Here is a 21,066-nt window from a genome sequence, read left to right as displayed (position 1 = left end):
TTTGCCATTTGCAGATTCAATTCCAATCTCTCCTTTCATCGCACACATCGATCGACTCAGATTCATCTCCCATTCCGAAGCCAAATCCACCATGGCAGGCGAGCCATCTGAGTCCACCAACATCTTCACTCGGATGGATTCTCGATCTGCCATGGAAGCAAACGCAGCACTACTTCTGCAAACCATCGGCGATGAGGAATCACGTCTTCCAGGACTCGAGGCCACTGTGAATACGAGTACAGACAAGGAAGCCGCCCCGATGGGAAACAAACTCGTTCCTTTGCTTTTTCAGCGCCCTCAAAGTTCCGGCATCGATGTCTCGGCATTTTCATTCGCGAGGCCTGCTCAGAAACGAAAGGGCAACCTTCTCCAAAACTCGACCAGGTATATGTCCCTCAGCGTAGAGAAAGCTCCCAGTTCCCACCCGACGGCAGAACGAGGAGAAATCAGTGGGAACAATGAATTTCTTGTCGCAGCAGGAGATCGGTAAGTTTGTCCCAAGCTCTACAGTCTGGTATGCTCACGATCCTTTTTATATGAAGTCAATCCCCATTCAATCCCTCGATTATCTCGAAGCACCATGGAACTGGCAATAATCTTGTGGATGAGCGCTCTTTGGATTTGCAATCGCGCCGCTCCACGGGAAAACACGATCCTGAAAGCAACACGCATTCCAAATCACCGGCTGGCACTGTCGATAAAGGAGCAATTTCGGTCACTTCTTTGCTGTCAAGTTCCAAGGACAAAGGAAATCAACCTGGAATTGCGACAGAGGTGAGTGTGGATACGTCACGTTGAAAGTGTATCGTTGACAAGTGAAGCCTGGTAATACTCGTCCGAGCTCATCCGGGCCTATGCAGATCGAGAAGCAAGGTCTGCCCAGCCGTCGAGCTCGAGACCGCTCTTCATCCCGAGTATCCAATATCTCATCACATGATACACGAGTCTTAAAGCGCCGGCATGGCAGCCGCAAGGGCTTATCGACCAAACGTCGAACGACCAAAAGCGTCGTTCAAAGCGGCTCTCAAATGACAGAAGATGACCTTTTCGAGCTGCTGGTCAACAAAATCCGACAGCGAGAGGAAAAGGAGTTTGCTTCCGCTTGTCTTCAACGGCAGTTCGAGTCCGAAAATACAGAGCTCAAAGGTGAAAACCAATCACTCAAAGGAGATCTCGAGGCGTGCCAGATCCAACTACGAAAGAAGATTTCCGAATCAAATGTTTACAAGACCCAGATGGATTCTTGGAAAGTGAAACTCAGCAAATTCAAGGAGGTCGTCAACGGATTGGGTGATGCTTATGGAATGTTACGAGAGCAGTCCAACAGATTCATGACAACTGCGGAGTCTCTTGAAAAGGAGAAGGAAGGCATCATGAAAGAAACCAATGAGATCAGGGCCGATATATCTCAAGCCGCAAATACCATCGACAGACAGCGAGATAAGCTCGCTGAATCAAAAAGACGCATTGCTGTCCTGGAGCAAGATCTACAACACTCGGACGAAAGTGGACTGGAGACAAAATTGCAACTGTCTGAGGAGCGGAAAAGAGTATTGACTCTCGAGACCTTTATTCAGAACCACACTCAAAGCCAAACACGACAACTTGGAGTTGCCGAGATGACCAGGGAAAGATCCTCGGCAAACTGAGTTCAGTCCTCGAGTTGATTTCTGAGACTGCATCAGCCTCTGAAAAGGGGGTTGTGGAGAGTGTTCTTGAACCCCTTCATGAATGTGTATCTTCGGTCAGAGAGTTGCGCGATGCTTGCTCTGCAGAAAGGACGGATGCCCAGCAATTAACAAGCATTGTTCAGGAAGTAGTTTCTCGGTAAGTGATGGATCCGAAGTGGGCAGTTGCAATGGCTGATAGCAGAACAGAATCGACTCCCGTGCAAGTCAATTTTCCAATGATGTTGACAAAAGCACTGTTATCAACACTGTCACCATGCAAAGTCTTATGCAAGAGTTGCAATCTGTCAAACGCAATCTGGGAAGTGATTCATCACTGTTCAAAAAGCTTATTGATAGCGAGAGTGCGCAGAAAAGCGTTGAACGGAAGCTAGATGCAATTGAGCCAGCAATCAGCAAACTCGATACATCAGTCAAGTCGTTGGAGACCACCGAGCACAATCTTTCCCGTGGACTGGAAGAATTTGGGGGCAAATTGGGCAAGGGCCGGCTTGTGGCGGCTAACCCGGCTCTTGAGATGGAACTTTCCAACAAATCTGTTGAGATTTCGCAGCTGCAATCTCGATTACAGGAGGTATCTGCAGAGCTGAAATCTTTAGGGACACAATTCACAGGCAAGAAAGCGGAAACTTAAAGGCTTCTACAGTCTTTGAATGATGCCAGCTTAAAGAAGCAAGCTTTTCAAGACCGTGTGATCAATCTCGAATCTGAGAAAGTTGCCTTGAAGAACGAAATCCAAGTGGTTGAGCAAAGGGCACGCGAACACTTCACAAAAGCAAATACGGTTTCTCAGAACAGCCTGGAAGCGACGTACAAGCAACAGCTTCAAGGCCTTGAGAAGGAGAAGGAAGCTCTTGAAAAAGAATCTGCCAAGCTCCAAAAGCAAGTGGAGAAGGCCGAAGGAGCTTTGGTAGGATATTTCTTTGGCATATTGAACATGTGCTTACACGCGCTATGCAGCTCCAAGTCACCGAGGAAGCCAGGAAGGAACGAAGACGGCAAGACGCCATGGTAAGTGTCACCCTATATCAAAGATACCAAGGATACTCATATTGACTTTACCAGCTTGGAGAAATGCAACAGCAAATCAAGGAGCTCAAAGGCGTCTGCTCAGGCGCCGCAACCAAACTGGACTTGCAGGTTGACGAAATGGTGTCCATGCATGGACAGCGTGATCGGCTTCAGAGGCATCTTGAAGAGTTACAGACAACTGTTCATAACCTTGAAGTCAATCTAAAGTGGCAGATGAAGGATGAGAAACTCGAGGCAGAGAAAGTGGCACAACAGATCGAGAGACTGAAAGCCGTGATTTGCCAAAAGGATGAAGAGCTGATGGCCATGGGCCAGAATTTGGATGCAGCAAATTCAGCCAAGATGGACCTTGAGGCGAGCCTCCTTACCCAGACTGAGACTGGGAAGTCTGAAACAGCGCAAGTTCTACAAAAGCTTGAGAGTCTTCAGGCGAAGATTCGTCAAAAAGACGAGGAGCTGCAGATCACCAACCAGAATTTGGATGCAGCGAATTCAGCCAAGTCGAACCTCGAGACGGGAAAGAAAAAGGCCAAGGCCGAGATACATTCCCTCCTCCGCCGAGTTCAAGAAGGGGAGAGTTGCTTGAATACCATCAGAGAAGCCGCGGCAAAATTTACAGCAATGGACTCAGGAGAGCCTTTTGCATGCACATGGAGCAAGTTGGAGACCTTACTGCAATGCGCAGCTGCCGAGGTTCAGAAACAAGCCTCCCATTACTCTACACGCAAAGAGACTGCCACTGGCAATGGCATCGATGTCTCATCAAAGGGGATTGCTACCTCCTCCCCATCCAAAGGCAAGGGTAGTTTGATGCGAACCAGAGATTTGCTCCAACAGCGTCCAAGTGTCCAACCAGCTGCAGTATACGCCTCGGAACCGCATGAGTCGTCACCATCTGTGATTGCCAACAGTGACACGGAATCGACTTCGAATACCCACAATCCTACGAGCAACATTTCTTCATTTGCGAGTCTCGGAGCTCGACATTCAATGGACGATGATTCAATCTCACCATTTGATGACCCGGCCGAGCTTGAGATGCTTTTCATGTCAACCCCAGACATCCCGAATCAAGCAGCAGCTTTGTGTGCCTCGGAACCAGCTCCGATCACGAAGAACGAAGGGAGCATTTCGATAGATGACTCACTCATGCGATGCGGAAAGCCTGACACGTTTATCGGAAGCCCTGCAAGCCCTTCTGTTGCGGGAGCGGCTGATGAAATTGCAAAAGCAGAGCATTCCACGATCAAACGCAAAGCAGTCAGCTTTGGACATCCGCACACCACTTCTGAGCCCATTGGAGGATCACGGCAAGGATCAATTCAGGTCGAGGGAGACTTGGACGAGGACCACTCGAGCAAGAAGACAAAGCGTGTCCATGTGCACACGTACAGCCGCAAGAGAAGCGACCAAGCTTCTCAGAATGTCCGTGCAAGCCAGAGTGTGACCAGCGAGAACATCTGCCTGGAGACGATGCAGCACACATCGACTAAGACGATGAAGGCCAGCGCCGGTCAGGGGCCCAAGTCATCTCGAAAGTCGCATGATGCGTCCGATGTACTGGAGCGAAGAGTGATCCCGCGTAATCTGGTTTCTGTAAGCAGTCAAAATCACACGGGTGGCCAGACTACCGCCCGTCGTGGCCGAAGTCGATCCCGTGGTATGATGGCCGAACCCCGAAAGGAGGCACTGTGCTAACAGGTAGTAGGTAAACGCTACAGCGCCCGCTTTGATAAGGAGGAATGAGTCTTTTATGGAATCAGAATCGCGAAAACACAAGGCGAAAATGAGCGGGGACATTGTTAGGAAACAACCTTCAGGTGATCCTGGAGTCTATTCATCATTGCTGAGGACGGCAAACGAATATATAACTTATGGAACTCATTTGCTATGATGGAAGCGACTAGGAATATGGAAAGTATGATTTACCAAAGCGAGGGAAAGTGGCGAAGCGAGAAAAGTAGTTTATCTTCAACAATATACCCCAAAATTGTGTATCTTCAAAACGCCAAACATGATGCTCCATGGGCGAGTCGACCAACTGGGGGAAATATCCCAGCGGTCAAAACTCCCGAGTTGATAATGTACACATAACAGTCGAGACGCACGTAGTCCCTCGAGGAACCGCAGCCTCAAACAAAGTTCCTCCGCAAAAGACCTCCAAGTTGGTATTCTCACCGTGTGGTACAACTCGATAGAATGAAATGGAGGTGCAGATGTATGCAGAATCAATGGATGACAGACAGCAAATCGGAAATCCATCTCCGTGCGACCAACTGTGGCCCTTCCAACGACTCAGCCACACATACAAGGTCGGCTAGAGTCGACCACCCTCATCGAGAAACTGGAAATCAAATGGAATCGATGCGTGGTGCTGAACTTATTTCGCCTTGCCGCCCTTGGTCGCTTCAAGGAAAAGCACCTTCTTCTTGACGACGGGATCGTACTTCAACATGCTGAGCGGCCGGTGCACGCGCGGACGAATCATTGTGCGGTAGTAGCCTGTCATGGCCATGGAGATGAGCCGGACGGCGATGGTGCGTGACTTTGCTGGAGGGGGGAAAGCGTGTTAGTTAAGCAATTGAATGGATGAGTGGATTGGGTGTCTGGGAGGGTTGCGATTCACGACACTGCTTGCTGGGCAATGGGAGGGGGGGATGGATTTGAGAATGCAGTGGAGTTGAGTTGTTTGATTTTGACGATAAATTGAAAGAAACGCACATTTCTTGGCCATCTTGCAGGCGGGTGGTGGGATTCAACCGGGATGCTCGATCTGGGGAGACACAAATTCGAGATTCCGCGACGGAGCAAAACGGGGTTATCTGGCACGTGATTTTTATTCGCTGGTCATGTGACTGAATGATATTCATTGGTTGGTGGTGATGTATACAGGTTAGCCATTCATCGAAGCCACTAACATTCTCGGTTCGACCGTCGTCTGCCCCGAGGATTTTCTGTTCATCAGATCGCTCGTATATTATGTCTGAGATAGTAGTGCATAGTGCGTGGGGGCCTGCAAATAGCATTCGACGTATGGCCGTTTCATCTCGTCATTCGTACCCTCCAAGACTCCTGGGTTTACCCTAACATGGCAACATAACAAAACTTCGGCCTGCTTTGTACCTACCCTGTATCGTTCAATCCAGCAACACAACATGGACACCATCAATGTAGCCTTAGCAGGGGTAAGTGCATCGCCCCGTCCCGTCCAACCAAAAACAATAATCAACCCCAAAAGGCGGCCGGCAACCTCGTCCCCGCGATCCTGAACGCCCTCCTCACCGACCCACGAATCAAAGTCACCCAGCTCCGACGCGCGGGCAGCAAAAAAGGCTCCGACACACGCGCCCCATCTCGCGAAGTGGACCTCACATCGCTAGACTCCCTAACAAGCGCACTGCAAGGCAAAGACGTACTGGTAAATACACTAGGGTTCGGGCTCGTAAGGGTACATGTACACCTTCGGCTCATCGACGCCAGCCTCGCCAGCCTCGCAGCCGGCGTGCAGCGGGTGATCCCGTCGGAGTTCGGTGTCGACATGAGCAAGCCACGCACGGGGGCGCGGTCGATTTTCCAAGAGAAGATCGATGTGCAGAAACACCTGCGCGAAATCCGTAGGCGTTCTACGGCACTGATTTATATGCCTTTTTTTCATGGGCCATTTCTGGACTATGAGTTGCGGAAAGGATTTCTGCTTAATCTGGCGTTTTGTTCACAGGGTGGATCGGAGGCAAATTCCGGGTCAGGGGCTGCGGTGGAGATCTCGATGGTGGAGATCAGAAGTTTAGTACGACTATGCAGGCAGGTGCGGGGAGGGCTGTTGTGGGCATCGTGACGCGTCTGGAGATGACGAGGAATCTCATCGTGTATGTGCGCGAGGCGGCTGTTTCGCAGAAACAACTGTTGCGGCTTGCGGGTGAACGAATGGTTGCGATAAAGGAGGTGCGCACGGTTGATTTGGAGAGTCAGGGCTACGCGGAGGCTACGCGGAGGTGCAGAAGGGGAAATCTGATTGGAACTTGGCGACCCAGTGTTTTCTGCAAAGGGCGATCTTTGGGGACGGGTTTGGGAGTCACTTTGAGGAGGGGCGCTTGGCGAATCGGTTGGTTGGGGTGAAGGAGATGACGGAGGAGGAGTTGAGGGGGGTGGTGGGGAAGTATAGGAAGTGATGGATGAGTCAAGGTGTGCTGGGACAATGACGACCGGTGGTGTGTGTTGAGGGTTACTGCGTACTGGACTTGAATTACTTGAAGACTTGGGTTTACCTCCGTACAATAGACCATGATTGAAGGCCAGCTCGACCAGATTGTAGGTATGAATTCTTATACAGAGCCTTGGAACGCCATCACTAATTATCCTCCTCAGGCATAACTAGTCGTTTATGCCCATGAGTCACCACAGCAACGACTCAGATCCATCCCCGAGTCATGCACAGCGGCGCCCTACTGCAAGTCTGATTCGCCGTTGGAGTCGGCACTGCAGCAGGGGGCCAATCACCGACTGTGCTGCAGACGGCACAGCCGCAGCTATTCCCGATTGGGAGGCCGCCGCCATCTTCAATTCAATTCCAAGTCGATGAAATGACTGACTGAATGTATCAAGGCGGGGTTTGCTCTCTTGGCCAAGACCAGAGAGACGGGTATCTAGGTATCCCCAGCGTGAAACTCGGGCAATCCGTCGGGATTTTCTTTCAGCCTGGTTTGAGGTGTCCAGTAACCGGAGCGTAGGGTTCAATGTTGTAGGCGGTTTGACAGTCACAGATCGCCATTCTCGAGAGATCGAAATGGCAATGCGTGCAGGAATCCTTCAGCGGTAGTACTCCGCCGGCCGATAGATGCGCGAGGACTCGTACAGACGCTCCACGCGGTCCACGCGGTCCGCATTGTACAAGGAGCCTCGGGCGGGCGAGACACGCGGCGAATGGTAGACGATAGTGCGTCGTTTCGGCGAGCGAGGCTCACGCTCGATGATAGCACGCGAGGGCGACTCAGGCGTGCTGGGCCGAGGCTGGATGTGCTCGACAGCCGGGCGACGAGGGCCAACGGGGTAGGTGCGGTCGTAGCTGATTTCCGGAGCGCGCACAGCCGGCGCACGGAGACGGAGACCATCTTCCAGAGCGGCGAGCAAGCTGCGGACGGCAAGAGCGTCGCGCGGGAGCTTGACACGCTTGGGTTGGCCGCTCTCGCGGTCGACGACGGAGTAGTGTTTCCCGTTTTGGCAGTATAGGTACTCGGCGACGTCGCGGGCGTACTGGCGGCCGCGCTCGCAAAGGTCGCCGCCGTCGCGGTGGGTTTGTAGCGGATCGGCGCAGTGGGGGCAGTGTTCAGCGTGGGACTCAAAGGCTTCCATCACATAGTGCTCGTCGTCGCCGAGGTCGCGCACCACGACAACGAAGTTGGTGGGTTCGACGGGGGCAGGCATGGTGTTGGAGCGGCCGATAGAGAAGAATCGGCGGACCACGCTGCGGCGGTGGGTTGTGTCTTGTTGTTGGAAGGACGAGGAGGGGCGGCGGAGGGAATAGGTGGTTATGCGTGAGGGCGACACCGTGACTATATGCGAGGGTCACGCGAGGTATAGATCCGGGATGGATGGATCACGGTGAATCAGGACAATATAACTGATAAATGATGAATGATGAACGATGGAAAATGAAGCTGGATGTTCTGGACTGGGGGAAGGGAGCTATTTAAGCAGGCAAGGCATCCACCCAGTATAGTTCGTTCTGACAGACATGACGATCGTGGCCTAGAGGCTCAGGCTTGCGGCTGTGCATTGGCGGGCGGGACGGTTAGTTAGGGCGAGAATAGAAACGCCGCCAGTTTCGGCCCTCAGCCCCCCCTCTGATTGGTGCCCATGCGGACAGGGCACGGTGAACCCGCTGGAGGCCTGTTCGCCAACTCCTTTCCGTACTCGGGAAATGAGGGCATCGTGGCTGGTGTGTTTGATCGAGTCCCGGTCTGGTTGCGTGCACCCTCCGTCATTTGTGCTGCAGCCGCTCGCCCAGCGTCTCCGGATTCACCACCACAATTAGCATCACTAAGCGCGAGAATTGTTCTCCTTCAAACGCTTCCATATTTGCTGATACGATGCATGTTTCAACCATCGCGAGTGTTCCAAAATAGCCACGACAACTGCCCGCCTACCGATTTCCACCGCCCCCAACCAATTCCGCGCGCACCAGCCTCGAGTCAGCTCAGCCTCAAGCCACAGTCCCGTATCTCACTCTCGTCAAGCCTCTGTCATCATGTTCGTATCCCCAATCATCGTCCGCGTGCCAGGTCTCAAGCCACAACTTCGTCTCTGCGCCGGTCGTGTGATTCGGTGCCCGAGCCACAAGCTGACAGGGGAGAGATCTAGATATCGAACTTACGAATCGCCAATGAGACGAATCTCCGCCGCACCCTGGCATGGAGAGGTTCGGTCTAGGTCTGAAGCTCCGACTGAACTATCCAAGTTCCTTCCATCTGCCTTACCAGGCATCCGCGAAATGATCTGTGTTGTGACGGGGGTCCGTGATGCCACCTGGTCAGATGGCCTAGTTGCGTGCGATCGCCCCAACAACACGAGCACGATGAAATGATTATGCTTGGTGGTCTCGTGTTTATCTGTCTTCTACCCGGGTGAAACCAATCATCATTCCCCGAATCCTCCGAACGGAACTGTCACAACTCCCCCAGTACGACACTCACTCATGCCCTGTAAAGCATCACCATCCCCCATTCTCTCAAGCCCTGCCGGGCTAGCTCAATCGGTAGAGCGTGAGACTCTTAATCTCAAGGCTGCGGGTTCGACCCCCGCGTTCGGCTATTCCTAAGAACATCTTGAGACCTTTTTTTTGTGTCCCGATCAAAATTTTTTTGGATGTGTGTGGTATGAGTGGCTGATGCGCGCGACGGGGACTCCACCGGGTGGAGCGGTCGGGCCGGAGCGGTCGGTCGAGCATGAACGCATGAAGGCCAGAGCTAAAAGCATAGATAGTATGCTTGGACATGCCAGCTGAAATCACGTCAGAGGCTGGACTGAGGCAGCAATGTTCCTGCACCGCAAGGACGAAGTAAAATAAAAATGGTACGCCTGAATCGCTCCGTAAGCACGATGGCTGTGGCTGGTGTATAGGGTCTGAGCGCAAGGCGGATCCCGCCTCGGATCGGAGTGGATTATCTATTGGGCTGCTCGCGATCATCGGAAAAGAGACTAACTATACATGTTGCAGAATGTTGGATGGTGCCATCGTGCAGCCTTGTTCCTGCAGGCAACAATGACAGGGCTGCATGAGTGGATTAATTAGTCAGTTACTCAATGTGGAGATGATAATGATAGTCAGTCGCGAGAAAGTGAAGACATCCTCATTTCGCGTCGGGCCACCCGACATGATAATTATGAACTTATCGGAATTGACGATTCGGCAGTTATCACAGCTATCGCTCCGCTTCCAACTTCTATGGTGGCCGCTATCAATTGCCGAGTAATGCGGGGACACGACTGGGGCAGTTTGCCGATGTAGCGGGGATAAGCCCATATATATATTTGGAGAAGCCAGTTTTGTATCAAGGTGCTTGTATCCCCCATAACCACAATGCAGTTAAGTGCGTACAACCACGAAAGCAAACTATAACATCTTGACTAACCGCTCGACAGCCTCCAATCATAACAACCTACAAAAACTGCTGGATCGCTTCCGGCCCGACCTCAAACCTTACGAGGCCATCTACCGGACTCTACACAGCGAGCCCGAACTGTCCGGGCAGGAAGAGATCACCGCCCAGAAGGCCGCTGAACACCTGCGCAGCGTGGGATATGAAGTACATGCGAAAATTGGCGGGCACGGTGTCGTAGGGATTCTACGCAACGGCGACGGCCCGACCATCCTCCTGCGGGCGGACATGGACGCCCTACCGATGGAAGAGAAGACGGGCCTGAACTACGCGAGCAAACGGACCGTCAAGGACCAAGACGGCGTGCGCAAGCCGGTGATGCATGCGTGCGGGCACGATACGCACGTTACGACGATGATGGCGGCGTCGTCTCTCTTGCACGCTGCGCGCGAGCACTGGTCCGGCACACTGATCTGTCTGTTTCAACCGTCGGAAGAACACTTGGATGGCGCGAAGGCGATGCTGGATGATGGGCTGTACGAGCGCATTCCCAAGCCGGACGTCGTCCTCGCGCAACATGTCGGGCGCATGCGCGCGGGCTCTATCAATCTCCGCGCGGGGCCGCTACTCACAGCCGCGGACTCCTTTGACGTGCGCATCTATGGGCGCGGAGGCCACGGCTCTGCACCACAGACGACTATCGATCCCATCGTTATCGGTGCGGCGATCATTATGCGCTTGCAGTCTATTGTCTCGCGCGAGGTGACTCCGGGGAAGCTGGCGGTCGTCTCGTGTGGCAGTATCCAATCCGGACATAGCCCTAACATCATCCCGGACGAGTTGGACATGAAGCTCAACGTGCGTACTTATGATCCTGCAGTGCGGGAAAAGGTCTGCACGGCTATCCACCGGATTGTTAAGGCGGAGTGCCAGGCTGCCGGCGCGACACAGGAGCCTCTTATCACAAAGACGTACTCGACTCCCGCGACGATCAATGATGGAAAGACCATTGATGCGCTTCGCGAGACCTTTCAGCCATATTTTGGGGATAATCTCGTCGAAATGGAGCCTCCGACTGCTAGCGAGGATTTCTCTCTGCTCGCCACCGCTGTGAACGCACCTTACGTGATGTGGATGTTTGGCGGCACGGATGAAAAGACCTGGGATGAGGCCGTAGCCACGGGGACTGTGGATGAGCTTCCGAGTAATCACTCTCCCTTCTTTGCGCCTGTTATCGAGCCGACGCTGCGCACGGGCGTGGACGCCATAGTGCTGGGTGCGCTGACCTTCCTCAAGCAAAAGCAATGAGGTATAAAGAAGAAATTGAATGATAATTCTCTCCAAATGACCCCGAAACACAGGACACCCAACACCGTGAAGCAAAGCAAATCAAGGCGAGCCCACATGAACAATAATTTTCCCCCTAGCCCTCCCAGACCTCAACTTTTGAAACGCTTGCACCGCATCCTCAAACTCATAGACACTATCCAGCTCAACCGCGACTTTCCCCTTTGCAACCCAATCCCCCAGGATCCGAATATGCTCCTGCGTATTCTTGTAGAAGAAAATGACATACTTCCTCTTCCCCCCGCCCAAAAACCCAGGACGCACCAGCCTCTCCGCAAAAGTCGTAAAAGCCGACGCACCAACTTGGACAAAGGCCCCGCCCTCGCGCAGGAAATGATGCGACTCGCGGTACAGAGCAGCAGGGGTGCCGATGTGGTCGAGGATATGATCAAAGATCACCCCTCGCGTGCGCAGCTCGGCTGGCAAGTCCTCGACAGCGGTGTAGTCGATGACCTCGTCTGCGCCGAGGGCGCGGCAGAACTCGACGTTGCGCGTCGAACACGTGGTCGTAACATGACACCCCATCTGCTTCGCGATCTGGATAGCGAAGACGCCACACCCGCCGGATCCGCCGTTGATGAAGACTTTCGCGCCGGAATGCACGTGTTTGTACCCGTTTAGGGCCTGGTACGCCGATTGGCCCGCGATGCCCAAGCCAGCCGCGTGGTCAGGGTTCACTCCCTCCGGGAGGTGGGCTATTATGCTCGCCCGACTAACCGTGTACCCACCCAGTGCCCCGAACTTGACAGGCTGGTTATGGCTGCCGAAGACCTCGTCGTCCGGTTTGAAGTCGGTGACATCGGGCCCCGTGGCGGCAACACGGCCACAGAAGTCTAGCCCCGGGCTGGCGGGCATTCCGATAACCAGGCGTGCTGGGAGTCCCATTTCGGGGACTTTGTAGTCGGCGGGGTTGAGCGCGGCTGATGTCACTTCGATTAGGACTTCGTCGCCGCGGAGAGTGGGTGGTGCGCGGGCGGCTTTGTCTAAAGATAGGTTCTTATCGAGACCGCCGGCGGTGGTACTGTAGAGCCAGGCTTTCATGGTGGATGGCTGTTTCGCTGAGGCCATGGCGAGTAAGTAGATGGGTGGTGGTGGGTAGTGTTGTTGTTGTAGTCGTGAGGGAGAATATCGTTGCTGATGATAAGTGGGGCAAGTGGAGAGCTCAGCTTACTGGTTGATCACTTTTAACATTCAGTTAGTACAGAATATGGAGCTTGAGATGAGCGAGACAATCCTATGTACGGACAGCTTTATGTCTGTCGATGGCTGGACTCTATAGTGACTTGGGTGATACGTTTTTATAAAGACAAATAGTTTGCATCCACGCTACCGTGCTAGCCTCAACCGGTCGGGCAAGGATTTGGGAGCCACGTCTATGTTGTTTTACGTGCTATAAGAGCCATTGAATTCCATTTTAGGGTTAATTTCGTTTCAGGGTTTGGCGACCCTAATACGTCGTCATATAATCTCAGTGAAATTGGTTCGTCTGGGTGAAAGTATCTAACGTTCAGCTCATTCTATGTCCTCATCTCATTTCTTAGAACCCTCAATCGCAAAATCATGAACAACGATATCTCTGACCTTGGCGATGACTCTGACTGCCTCCCTTGGCTATCTGGTGGCCGGTAAGGCCTCATGAGAATACTTTGCGTGAGCTGGCTGGCAAGTGTCCGTCCATGAGTCACCAAATTGCGGTCATCTCCATACTTTGTGACTACCTCCCGGCGTATAGTCAAATAAATATGAGTTGATTTGTAGGCATCCCATGCTGTGTTATTTATTCCCCTTCATGAATCGTCCAGTTGGCATTCGCTTAGAAACTGGTGCTAGGATGAATAATAGCGGGATTCCATGCTATATTGCGACCACACACTAAGTAAGCAGTGATACTGCCTACATGGTTTAAAGATAGCGGACTCAGCAGGGTCCTATGGCTGACCAAGAACTTAGGAGTTAATTCTATGTAGAGAGACATTAATTAATCATCGCAACCTGTTTCCAATAGAAATGGAGGGTCGCTCCCAAGGATGCGCAACACATCTTCTTTGCTCTGTGGCCAGTCATGCAGGAAAACATTGAACTCTAGAACCTGGATACCCATGAGCGGATCCAAGACTGAGGTAAGTTTATCGTCGGTGGCCCAAGATCCAAATGTCCTTCCATTACCGCCACAAAGTTTGAATATGATTTCAAGGCGTTGAAGGCCACAAGTGTCCATTTTAAATAGGACCTGACAAAAGCTCTTCCAGTCCTTACTGAAGGCTTTTGGCCATTCATAGCGCCACGTGGCATTAACGGTGGCTTTCGCATAAATAAGAAGATCGATATTCAACTCGCGGATTAGTGCAAGGCGATGGGGCAGCATCACATGTGGAAAATTTAGAACCGCTCTTGTCTGCTGTACACTCAAGACATTCTTCGTATAGAGAATATTGACTGCCTCGGAATAACTATGCCTATCAGCAATAAAGATCATATTTGCGTATGTTCATTTACCAACATTTGACGGCACGAGCATAGTAAAGAGAGAGATTTGGGGTATCGGGGATGGGCTTGACTGAGATCAGAACGTTCCCAGCATTTGTGCTTCCACGCCGGTCGTGTTGGGTCCGTTTCGTAGCATCGGATGCCACATAGACGACCAGAGATGGCCGTAACATGTAGGACCTGATTGCCCGGTGGGGCTAATACGTATTCATATATTATTAGACGAATATCACATGATAATCGATTTAAGAAAAGCGACTGTGACTGATCATATGTCCGTTGTGCTTTGCGACTGGAGTATAAGGTTTTGGGTAGAGGCAGCGTTAGCGCACGCTTTCGATTGCGACGTAGTGGGCGAACGGGCGAATCCTTCTCTTTCCACTTCTCGAACTTCTTTTTGGATTTCGAGTATGCTATGACGAAAGGAAAGATAGGAATGATGAAAATTCCTAGCGGCACGATAACCCACATGGGTAAAGGAATGATGCTTTGAGAATATCTAGTCATGCTTGGGTAAGACCGTAGACCTCTGCAAATTCTACTACTGAAAAGCGATAATCAGTGAGCTTTTAGTTCCAAAGACTCGATAAGTATAGCAAGACGGGCGTGAACGAAGAATGCGTACAGGTTGGAAAGTTGTTGAGAACTGGCGAGATCGCTAGGACTAGTATCGAAGAAGTAACCGAGTTTGAACGGTCAGTACTAGACTAGGTTCCTTTGGCCGATTGGTGGGTCCCACTTCGCAAGGAGCGAAATGGGGTCACTTGCATGTCGTGATTGGCGCTGAAGGTGAACTCTCGGTGTAGCGACGGGCCATGTTCGTGGGACCCCTGTTATCGACGTCATACGTGAGATCTCTCTATCAAAGCCTTGTGATTTGTGCATTCCTCGCTTCGCACTGACAAAAATCAGATCCCACTGGCCGCACGGAAGCGTTGGTTGAATGCAGCAACATGGAACAAATGTCTTTTAAATCACAGGGGCGATTACGTCAACTGCGTTTAATTGATTGATGCAAACCGCGCGCCAGGGCTTTTGATTCAGAATTTGAGGGCTAGCACTATTCCTAAGGACAAGTGAGCAAAAGATCTGGAAAAACAAGCAACAATCTGTGTCCATGCGGCCATCTGCCGTAGAGGCAGCGGTTATATGAAAAAAAAAAAAAAAAAAAAAAAAAATTCCATCCCCCACACTTATGCGAGATTTTTCGATGTGCCCGCACATCTTACCTTTATAGTTGAGCATAATGGATATATTTTACACTTGAACATGTGGTTCTCATTGGCTTTAGATTTTCGATGCTCTGATGAACTAACTTTGAGACTTATCATCATTTTTACTGTGACGTTTACCCCCGAATTCCCTGATTCTGAGAACTAGTAATCATAATATAAATACCAGCCTGCATCGCCTTTCAGGTTGGAGCATTCTTTCTCCACATAAAGCAGATCAAAGCCTTTTCATTTGTCCCTTTCTTTAATATGTCAGGTAAAAACATAAGACTCTCTGTGTACCGCAAGTGGGTTGATATGTGGCTCTCAATTCCGTTCGTTAACCATGTCGACTCCACTGCACCACCACGTTTCAACGCTGAAGACATCGCATTTCTTTTCAGCAATGAGAATATTCACCAACTGCAAGATGATAAGTTACTCCATCAGATCGTGAGGGGCGTGCGACTCCAGATCCTAGCCAGGCGAGTGGTTCTTGGAGGAAAAATTCCTCCATCTTGTGAAGAGACAGATATCCTTAGCCAGCATTATGATTCCCGCACCGATTGCACATGCACTGGGCTCTACCCTGTTCCACAGGATGCAACTGTGGATATGATGTTGAAAGAGACCGAATGTGGTGTGATCCGGAAAATGATACGTGCATCGGAGGTGGTTATACAACGAGAGGACGAATGGAATAAACGAAATCTCTTCACCACCGAAAAGCTTCAGAAAGCTATTACAGAGCTGATCTTAAGCCATTCCGATAAGCAGACTGCTCCTAGTTTTTGCCATGGCTCTGTCACTGCTCTCCCAGAAGTCAAGGCACCCGATCGACGACCAAGTACACGTTATGACTCCGATAGCTCCACTCATAACCGGTTATACCCGACCTACGAACAGGTGAAACTCTGTGCAGATGCCAAATACTTCTTTGCCATGGCTTGCGGGGCAGGTTATCTTGACGAGGGGCTTCTGCAAGCAATCGCAGATTCAGGAAACGATGTGTTGATCGGAGATTACTGTGAGGCAGCCGATGAAGAGACCATTGCGCTACTACAGCGTGTTGGAGGAGCAGCTATGATGTTTTTAAAACTGAGTACTCTGGCGGGAGTGCTCACCGACTGGCAATTCGACAACCATGTTGCCTCAACAATCCAGTTTCGGGTCCTTGGTTACTACCGAGACCACGCTCGAGCAAATATTCCTGGAGGCCTATACGGTAGTCGTATGACGGGAAACAACGTCCATCGACATATCGACGTCGCGATTTACATTGGCACGATGGCTGCTTCGGTTGCCACTGGCGCGGAAATCACTGAAAAAGAATACATGCGATTGACCAGCGTGTGCAGCCTTATCAACGACCTGATTGATTTTCGCAGCGACACGATGCGGAAGCAAAGAGAAAACACGGTCCTGAGGGGTATCCGTGGATGTATCTGCAGGTACCTCGATGGGTTGATATCGTCATGTGTGGAGCAAGCATACGATGTCATCCAGTCTTCACCGCTAAGTGCTATCGTGGTCATGAGCTTCTGTAACTGGGCTGTTATGGCATCCCATCACAAGTTATACGAATTGGTTCGCGGGATGTCTACAGTGAAGAGTTACCCAACTTGCAAATACGCTTCTGTGACCGGAGGCAGATATCAACAGCTCCTGAAAGCGCTAGCAGTGTATTCTACCATAGGAGATGACGGGCCTCGGGTTACGAAGACACGAGCTGAGATGGACGCACATTATTATCTGTACCGGTCTTCACCCAAGTCGCATTTAGCATGGTTAGCCGACAGCGCGCGAAATCTTCTAAATCCGGTTACTCTACGGACAATTGTTGATGTCGTCCACTTTGTGTGGCAGGGAGAAATAGGAGATGTGGGATATTGTCCCTAAACGTGTCCAAGGGAATGGCTATTTCTCACTCAAAAAATTGCAAGTAGTAGTCAACTTGGAGCTCCATAATATCGTTTCTCCCATCACGTCACCCTGAAGTCCCCATCGCGGATAAACGTTTTTAGACCAAATCGATATTTCCAGCCAGGAGAAATAAACCTTCCATGTCGACATATTTTCAACTGGGATGCAATAATTCGTACTTTGAGGCCGCCTTCACCTTTGCCCTTTTTAAGCGTTCGCGGCTACTAGTCATGGGAGTTGCTCATTGCTCAATCCTTTTGTATTGCTTTCGTCTCCTTCGTCTCCCAGACAAGGTTAGCTAAAACATCCCAACTCCTAGATTAATTAGGCCACTTTGACCAATTGAACTGTCAATTCAGGCACTGGTTTCGCATACACTGCTTCGGTTGGCGCAAAAGATTGCTCTGGATCCTTCAGTGAAACTTGATAGTGACTGATAAATGCGGCCGTTAAACAAGTCAGCATCAATCTCGCAATAGACCGACCGGGACAGCTCCGTGGACCATTGGAGAATGTCATATTTGCACAAGGATGCTGACTGATTGCCTTCTGGCTTGCCGGCCCCCTAACCAGCCAACGATCAGGGTTGAAGGCTGCGGCGTCCTTCCCCCAGACTTGAGGGTTTAAATTTGCTGCCAGAGGAGGACATAATAACAACGTTCCCTTGGGAATCGGAAAACCCATAATCGTGGTGTCATGAGTCGCCTCATGCTCCGTCAACACGACCGCTGGATGCAGACGGAGCAATTCATCGACGACCGCCCGAAGATACGGGAAGCTTTCGATTTGCGAAAAGAGGGACTTATCGCTGTCATTTTTGGATAGTGACGACCAGCGCAATTGAAGTTCGTCTCGGAGCTGCGCCTGAACCGCTGGGTGTCTGCAAAGCTCGAGGATCATCCACTGGAACGTCGCGGAGGTGGTCTCCGAGGCCCCGACGAGGAAAATGAGGATGTGGCCTAGGATTTGCTCCTCGGAAAGGTTCCCATCTTCCAACATAACGGAAATGAGGTTGGGGGGGCAACCGGGCTTAATAGACTTCGTGAACTTTCGCTTTTCGATCTGAACCAAGTCACGCGCGACATGTTCCAGATACCTCAGATCGGATAACTCTTTGCGACCGAAAAGGGTCAACATCACAAGAGAACGAATGGGCCTAGGGAAGATGGAAAGGACCATCTTCTTGATGTGTCCGGTTGCCACTCGGCGCTCCAAGCTTCCGAGAAGATCTGGGTACCGGGCCAACCATTCGCGGTCCTGACCAAATACGCAAATGCCCGAGAGTTCTAGAACGGTATGTGATGTCCATTGGCCAATCTGTACGGACGCTGTATGTTGGTCAATGTCTCGAATCATTGCCAGGCAGTTCTCCCACAAGGGGTTGGCTATCTTGGCCAACGTCCTGGGGGTGAACACCTGTGAAAAGAGTTTGCGGAGGCGCTATTTGAGGATTGTCAACCAAAATTTCATGGCTAAAGTCTCCAAAGAAAATAATTAAAATGAGAAACGTTGTTCATCCTCTGCAGAGACGTACTTTGTGTGTTTGTCCTCTTGCGGCAAGCAACCCGCTGTATCCTAACCCGGCTTGTGCGAGAAGCTCGACAGTTTTTGAGTGCGAAAAGCTGGCAGATTGTTGGAGACACAGCTCAGAGATGGCTTCTGGGCCCAGGACGAGAATCATCTCTACGCTGAAGAAGGTGTAATACCTGATGATCTGCTCGCCCAGGAACTCAGTACAAAGCTGGGGAAGCTCTTGACCGATTAATCTAACGGGGCTGGAATGATTGCCTAGCCAATAGCTCCGAGACTACGATGGCACTCCTCTCTATCAGCCTCTATTATGTTTCGGGTTGGGAGAATATAGGGTAAGGGAAACTTGCCTGTGGGGTAGGTAGGGATCGAAAAGGTGTTGTATAGACTGGGTAAATGTGACATTGGTACATCAGAGCAATTGTGCAGCTCAATATTGACAGAATAATGTATGACGATTTATCATCTATGATCTTTAACACCCAGAATAGACTTAGCCATGGGAGAGTGGAGAAGAGTAGAGTTTGATAAAATGAATGGCCCATCGTCAAATTTGAATTGGGATTATGGTACTTGCAATATTGGTTTAAAAAAGGAAACTCTTCTTTTTCAAGTCATTAATGCAGCTTAACCAAATTCTGACTCCGTGGCTTCTGCAGATCTCGTCGATCTGCACAGGTGCAAGGGGGGGGGGGAAGGAAAGAGGCAGGGGGGTGGGTGGGGGGTGGGTGGGGGCGAGCGAAAAGTGGAATCTACGTTGGTATGGAGCAGGGTTTTTGAAATGGAGAAGTTTATAACGTAAATGGAAATAGTAAAAATTTCTTGAATTGCGGTTAACTTTCTTTCTTTCTTTCTCTCATTTTTCTCTCACGTTATATCGAAGAACAGCTGAATAAAACTCTCCGGGGTCTAGTCACCCGGACCTTCCAAATGGGACATCTTCAATCCGTCCTAGCCACCGTCAAGGTCAGCAGTCAGTATATGCTGATCCATCTTATCCTTGGATCAATGACCACTTTCACCTCCGCTACTTCCCCCTTGCGTCTTCCAGCCATCGCGATTATCCTGGGACTCGCCTTGTCCATTCAAAATGCCATCCAACACGCTCCTAATGTCCCCATCCCTCTGCGGGGAATCCTGGCGATGGGCGCCTGGATCCAGGTCTTCAATAGCCATGATATTCTTGTCCATAGACGCATCAACTATACAGAACACATCGAGTGGAAGAAGGAAAGAGGATCAATTGCGATCGGTGATGCTATCTGGTTCGCCTTGTCCATTCCTAATAACTTCCGCCGCCTCGATACCAAATGGCAAATTATCCCGGTATATAGCTTTGATGGCAACCCAGGGAAGATTCCCACGAGAGGGAAATTTTTCCGAGAGAGATTCCGGAGCATTGTCCTCATTTGCTGTACGGCGCTCTTCCTCTTTTTGATCTGCTCCTATTTGGACTGGATCCCCAAGCAGAATGATATCTTTTCCCTCTTGGACAAGAGAAGTCTCCTACTCAATGCATCCTGGCAGACTTTGCCCACCCAGATCCATCTCTTTTTGTTCTTCATTATAACTATCTTCTTGCTGCACAAAGCTATCTATGCCCTTCTCTCGGTCGCCGCAGTATTCCTCCATCTCTCTTCTCCCGCACACTGGCCTCCATTTCAAGCATCGGCCCGAGAAGCATGGTCGATTCGGAGGTTCTGGGGGTGAGTGTCCATATAGTCTACCTTTTCCTTGTCCGTGAGTGCTAACAAGGTATCCATAAATAAAGGCAATTTTGGCATCAATCATTCCGCAGTTTCCTCCCTTCCAATGCGGACTTCATCATCTCTGTATTCCCTCTTCGTCCAAACACGATAACTTATCGCTACGTGCGCTACTTCCTTTGCTTTTTCGTTTCCGGAATGATCCATCTCTTACTTGATATAGCGATCGGTATATCTCTGGATGACACAGGCGCCATGGTATTCCTTCCTGTTCAGCCAATTGCATTTGCGGTAGAGGATGTGGCCAAATACCTATCGAAGAGATATGGCGTGCTGCAAAAGGATACGGCCGCGAAGAGAATTATTGGATATCTCTGGGTGGTGATATTTTCTTTCTGGAGCTGGCGCCCATGGGCCTACCCGGTGTTGAAGAGGGCGCTGGAAGTTGGGGAGCCGATAACTTCAACCTACTTCCAAATGAGGGAGTCTTATAGCAGCATGTAAATTTGTTCCAGTCAATGAACAACAGGGAGCTTTCTAAGCTATC

At 50.8% G+C, this 21,066-nt stretch overlaps 11 protein-coding genes across 11 annotated transcripts; 6 read left to right on the top strand and 5 right to left on the bottom strand.

Annotated features, from left to right (window-relative positions):
• Positions 1–91: 91 nt before the first annotated feature.
• Positions 92–4,466, top strand: N7510_005961 (uncharacterized protein; the record flags this gene model as incomplete). The annotated part of the gene is made up of 9 exons (XM_056977887.1): positions 92–486; positions 543–774; positions 822–1,550; positions 1,628–1,827; positions 1,878–2,262; positions 2,335–2,598; positions 2,649–2,699; positions 2,754–4,380; positions 4,429–4,466. The coding sequence occupies 9 exons, from the start codon at positions 92–94 to the stop codon at positions 4,464–4,466; spliced, it is 3,921 nt and encodes a 1,306-aa protein (XP_056833919.1).
• A 634-nt stretch (positions 4,467–5,100) lies between these two features.
• N7510_005960 (mitochondrial 54S ribosomal protein bL33m) lies at positions 5,101–5,454 on the bottom strand (the record flags this gene model as incomplete). Its single annotated transcript, XM_056977886.1, has 2 exons — positions 5,101–5,270; positions 5,442–5,454. The coding sequence occupies 2 exons, from the start codon at positions 5,452–5,454 to the stop codon at positions 5,101–5,103; spliced, it is 183 nt and encodes a 60-aa protein (XP_056833918.1).
• A 421-nt stretch (positions 5,455–5,875) lies between these two features.
• Positions 5,876–6,889, top strand: N7510_005959 (uncharacterized protein; the record flags this gene model as incomplete). Its single annotated transcript, XM_056977885.1, has 4 exons — positions 5,876–5,905; positions 5,959–6,334; positions 6,439–6,712; positions 6,766–6,889. The coding sequence occupies 4 exons, from the start codon at positions 5,876–5,878 to the stop codon at positions 6,887–6,889; spliced, it is 804 nt and encodes a 267-aa protein (XP_056833917.1).
• Positions 6,890–7,526: 637 nt separating this feature from the next.
• On the bottom strand, positions 7,527–8,141 carry N7510_005958 (uncharacterized protein; the record flags this gene model as incomplete). Its single annotated transcript, XM_056977884.1, has 1 exon — positions 7,527–8,141. The coding sequence occupies one exon, from the start codon at positions 8,139–8,141 to the stop codon at positions 7,527–7,529; it is 615 nt and encodes a 204-aa protein (XP_056833916.1).
• An 823-nt stretch (positions 8,142–8,964) lies between these two features.
• On the top strand, positions 8,965–9,300 carry N7510_005957 (uncharacterized protein; the record flags this gene model as incomplete). Its single annotated transcript, XM_056977883.1, has 1 exon — positions 8,965–9,300. The coding sequence occupies one exon, from the start codon at positions 8,965–8,967 to the stop codon at positions 9,298–9,300; it is 336 nt and encodes a 111-aa protein (XP_056833915.1).
• Positions 9,301–10,296: 996 nt separating this feature from the next.
• Positions 10,297–11,623, top strand: N7510_005956 (putative zinc metallopeptidase; the record flags this gene model as incomplete). Its single annotated transcript, XM_056977882.1, has 2 exons — positions 10,297–10,306; positions 10,359–11,623. The coding sequence occupies 2 exons, from the start codon at positions 10,297–10,299 to the stop codon at positions 11,621–11,623; spliced, it is 1,275 nt and encodes a 424-aa protein (XP_056833914.1).
• Positions 11,624–11,704: 81 nt separating this feature from the next.
• On the bottom strand, positions 11,705–12,730 carry N7510_005955 (NAD(P)-dependent alcohol dehydrogenase; the record flags this gene model as incomplete). The annotated part of the gene is made up of 1 exon (XM_056977881.1): positions 11,705–12,730. The coding sequence occupies one exon, from the start codon at positions 12,728–12,730 to the stop codon at positions 11,705–11,707; it is 1,026 nt and encodes a 341-aa protein (XP_056833913.1).
• A 910-nt stretch (positions 12,731–13,640) lies between these two features.
• Positions 13,641–14,322, bottom strand: N7510_005954 (uncharacterized protein; the record flags this gene model as incomplete). Its single annotated transcript, XM_056977880.1, has 2 exons — positions 13,641–14,112; positions 14,159–14,322. 2 exons carry the CDS (start codon positions 14,320–14,322, stop codon positions 13,641–13,643), a joined length of 636 nt encoding a protein of 211 aa, XP_056833912.1.
• Positions 14,323–15,630: 1,308 nt separating this feature from the next.
• On the top strand, positions 15,631–17,259 carry N7510_005953 (uncharacterized protein; the record flags this gene model as incomplete). The annotated part of the gene is made up of 1 exon (XM_056977879.1): positions 15,631–17,259. One exon carries the CDS (start codon positions 15,631–15,633, stop codon positions 17,257–17,259), a length of 1,629 nt encoding a protein of 542 aa, XP_056833911.1.
• A 348-nt stretch (positions 17,260–17,607) lies between these two features.
• Positions 17,608–18,964, bottom strand: N7510_005952 (cytochrome P450; the record flags this gene model as incomplete). The annotated part of the gene is made up of 2 exons (XM_056977878.1): positions 17,608–18,723; positions 18,818–18,964. 2 exons carry the CDS (start codon positions 18,962–18,964, stop codon positions 17,608–17,610), a joined length of 1,263 nt encoding a protein of 420 aa, XP_056833910.1.
• Positions 18,965–19,743: 779 nt separating this feature from the next.
• Positions 19,744–21,023, top strand: N7510_005951 (wax synthase family protein; the record flags this gene model as incomplete). The annotated part of the gene is made up of 2 exons (XM_056977877.1): positions 19,744–20,519; positions 20,612–21,023. 2 exons carry the CDS (start codon positions 19,744–19,746, stop codon positions 21,021–21,023), a joined length of 1,188 nt encoding a protein of 395 aa, XP_056833909.1.
• Between the last annotated feature and the right edge of the window lie 43 nt (positions 21,024–21,066).

The sequence above is a fragment of the Penicillium lagena genome, assembly GCF_028827675.1.
Source record: "Penicillium lagena strain IBT 129212 chromosome Unknown utg000003l_segment0_segment0, whole genome shotgun sequence".
NCBI classification, from domain to species: Eukaryota; Fungi; Ascomycota; class Eurotiomycetes; order Eurotiales; family Aspergillaceae; genus Penicillium; species Penicillium lagena.
This window is presented reverse-complemented; position numbering and strand designations above follow the sequence as displayed.